This window comes from Lagopus leucura, unplaced genomic scaffold (genome assembly GCF_019238085.1).
Source record: "Lagopus leucura isolate 7727_CA_CO unplaced genomic scaffold, USGS_WTPT01 Super-Scaffold_100001, whole genome shotgun sequence".
Lineage (NCBI taxonomy): Eukaryota > Metazoa > Chordata > Aves > Galliformes > Phasianidae > Lagopus > Lagopus leucura.
This window is the reverse complement of record NW_024962262.1, coordinates 81,096,333-81,097,387: the sequence shown is the minus strand read 5'-3', so window position 1 is coordinate 81,097,387 and position 1,055 is coordinate 81,096,333. Positions and strand designations below refer to the sequence as shown.

General features: G+C 37.1%; 1 protein-coding gene across 1 annotated transcript in view; it reads right to left on the bottom strand.

Annotated features, from left to right (window-relative positions):
- The window catches only part of LOC122177442, a 38,585-nt gene extending 37,769 nt beyond the window's left edge, over positions 1-816 (bottom strand). Inside the window, exon 1 of the mRNA XM_042866827.1 lies at positions 752-816. Coding sequence (XP_042722761.1) covers positions 752-775 — 24 coding nt within the window. The 5' untranslated portion in view covers positions 776-816. The remainder of the gene's footprint in view (positions 1-751) is intronic.
- Positions 817-1,055: the final 239 nt, after the last annotated feature.

Genomic DNA, 1,055 nt, shown 5'->3' with positions numbered 1-1,055 from the left:
GAAGGAAGGAAGGAAGGAAAGAAAGAAAGAAAGAAAGAAAGAAAGAAAGAAAGAAAGAAAGAAAGAAAGAAAGAAAGAAAGAAAGAAAGAAAGAAAGAAAGAAAGAAAGAAAGAAAGAAAGAAAGAAAGAAAGAAAGAAAGGAAGAAAGGAAGAAAGAAAGGAGGAAAGGAAGAAAGAAAGGAGGAAAGGAAGAAACCAAAGAAAATCTGGAGAGGGTCTTAGATTCTTAGATCAACCCTTCTGTCCCTGAGTACACAACATCATATGCCTGGATCAGCCCAAATGGCTATGTGTTCACACCTGGCTACTAGAAAACTAAGGCTTGAAAAGTTCTAGCAGTTTTCCCAGACTACTATAAAAGGAAATCAAACACCACTATCTCAAACAAAATAGCATAAAGCAAATTCTTGCTTACACATATCTAGCAATTTTAAGACACATAATGAGATTTTCACTGTGCTGGATCAAATGCTTCATGCTTAAATCTGCAGATTTTTGTAGTAGTCTCAGCACACAGCATATTTATAATAATTTTTTTCCTTCATCTTATTTTCACCGAATCATGATTTGTTATGTATAATTTCTCACACATAAAGTCTTTCCTCTATACTAGAGGGTCTCACTGTCATTACACAATCCTTGCACAATTGATGATGTAAAACCTTGACTTTTTTCCTTCCATACACACCCACCAGTTCAGATTAACAATTCAGCAGCCCAGTAAAGAAAAATGTGTGGTGGTACACTTACCAGAGAAAAACAGAAAAGATTCATGTTGCTGCTGAGATCCACTCCAGCACCCCAAAATTCTGCTCCAGAGAACTCCTGCTGCACAATGCAGTTCCTCCTTACTCTCCCAGCTGTTTGTACATTTCTCTCTGGAGATTACTGCAAGATAAAATCCCTGCAATAATCCACTGGATTCAGAGCCCATTATCAAATGAGACAGGCTTTCTCAGGACAGTACAAGCAGTTTTCTGAATTAATGAACAACATTTACAGTTGCAGGAACAAAAGCATGGTCTGAATGATTATGATGGACTCGGGATATGTT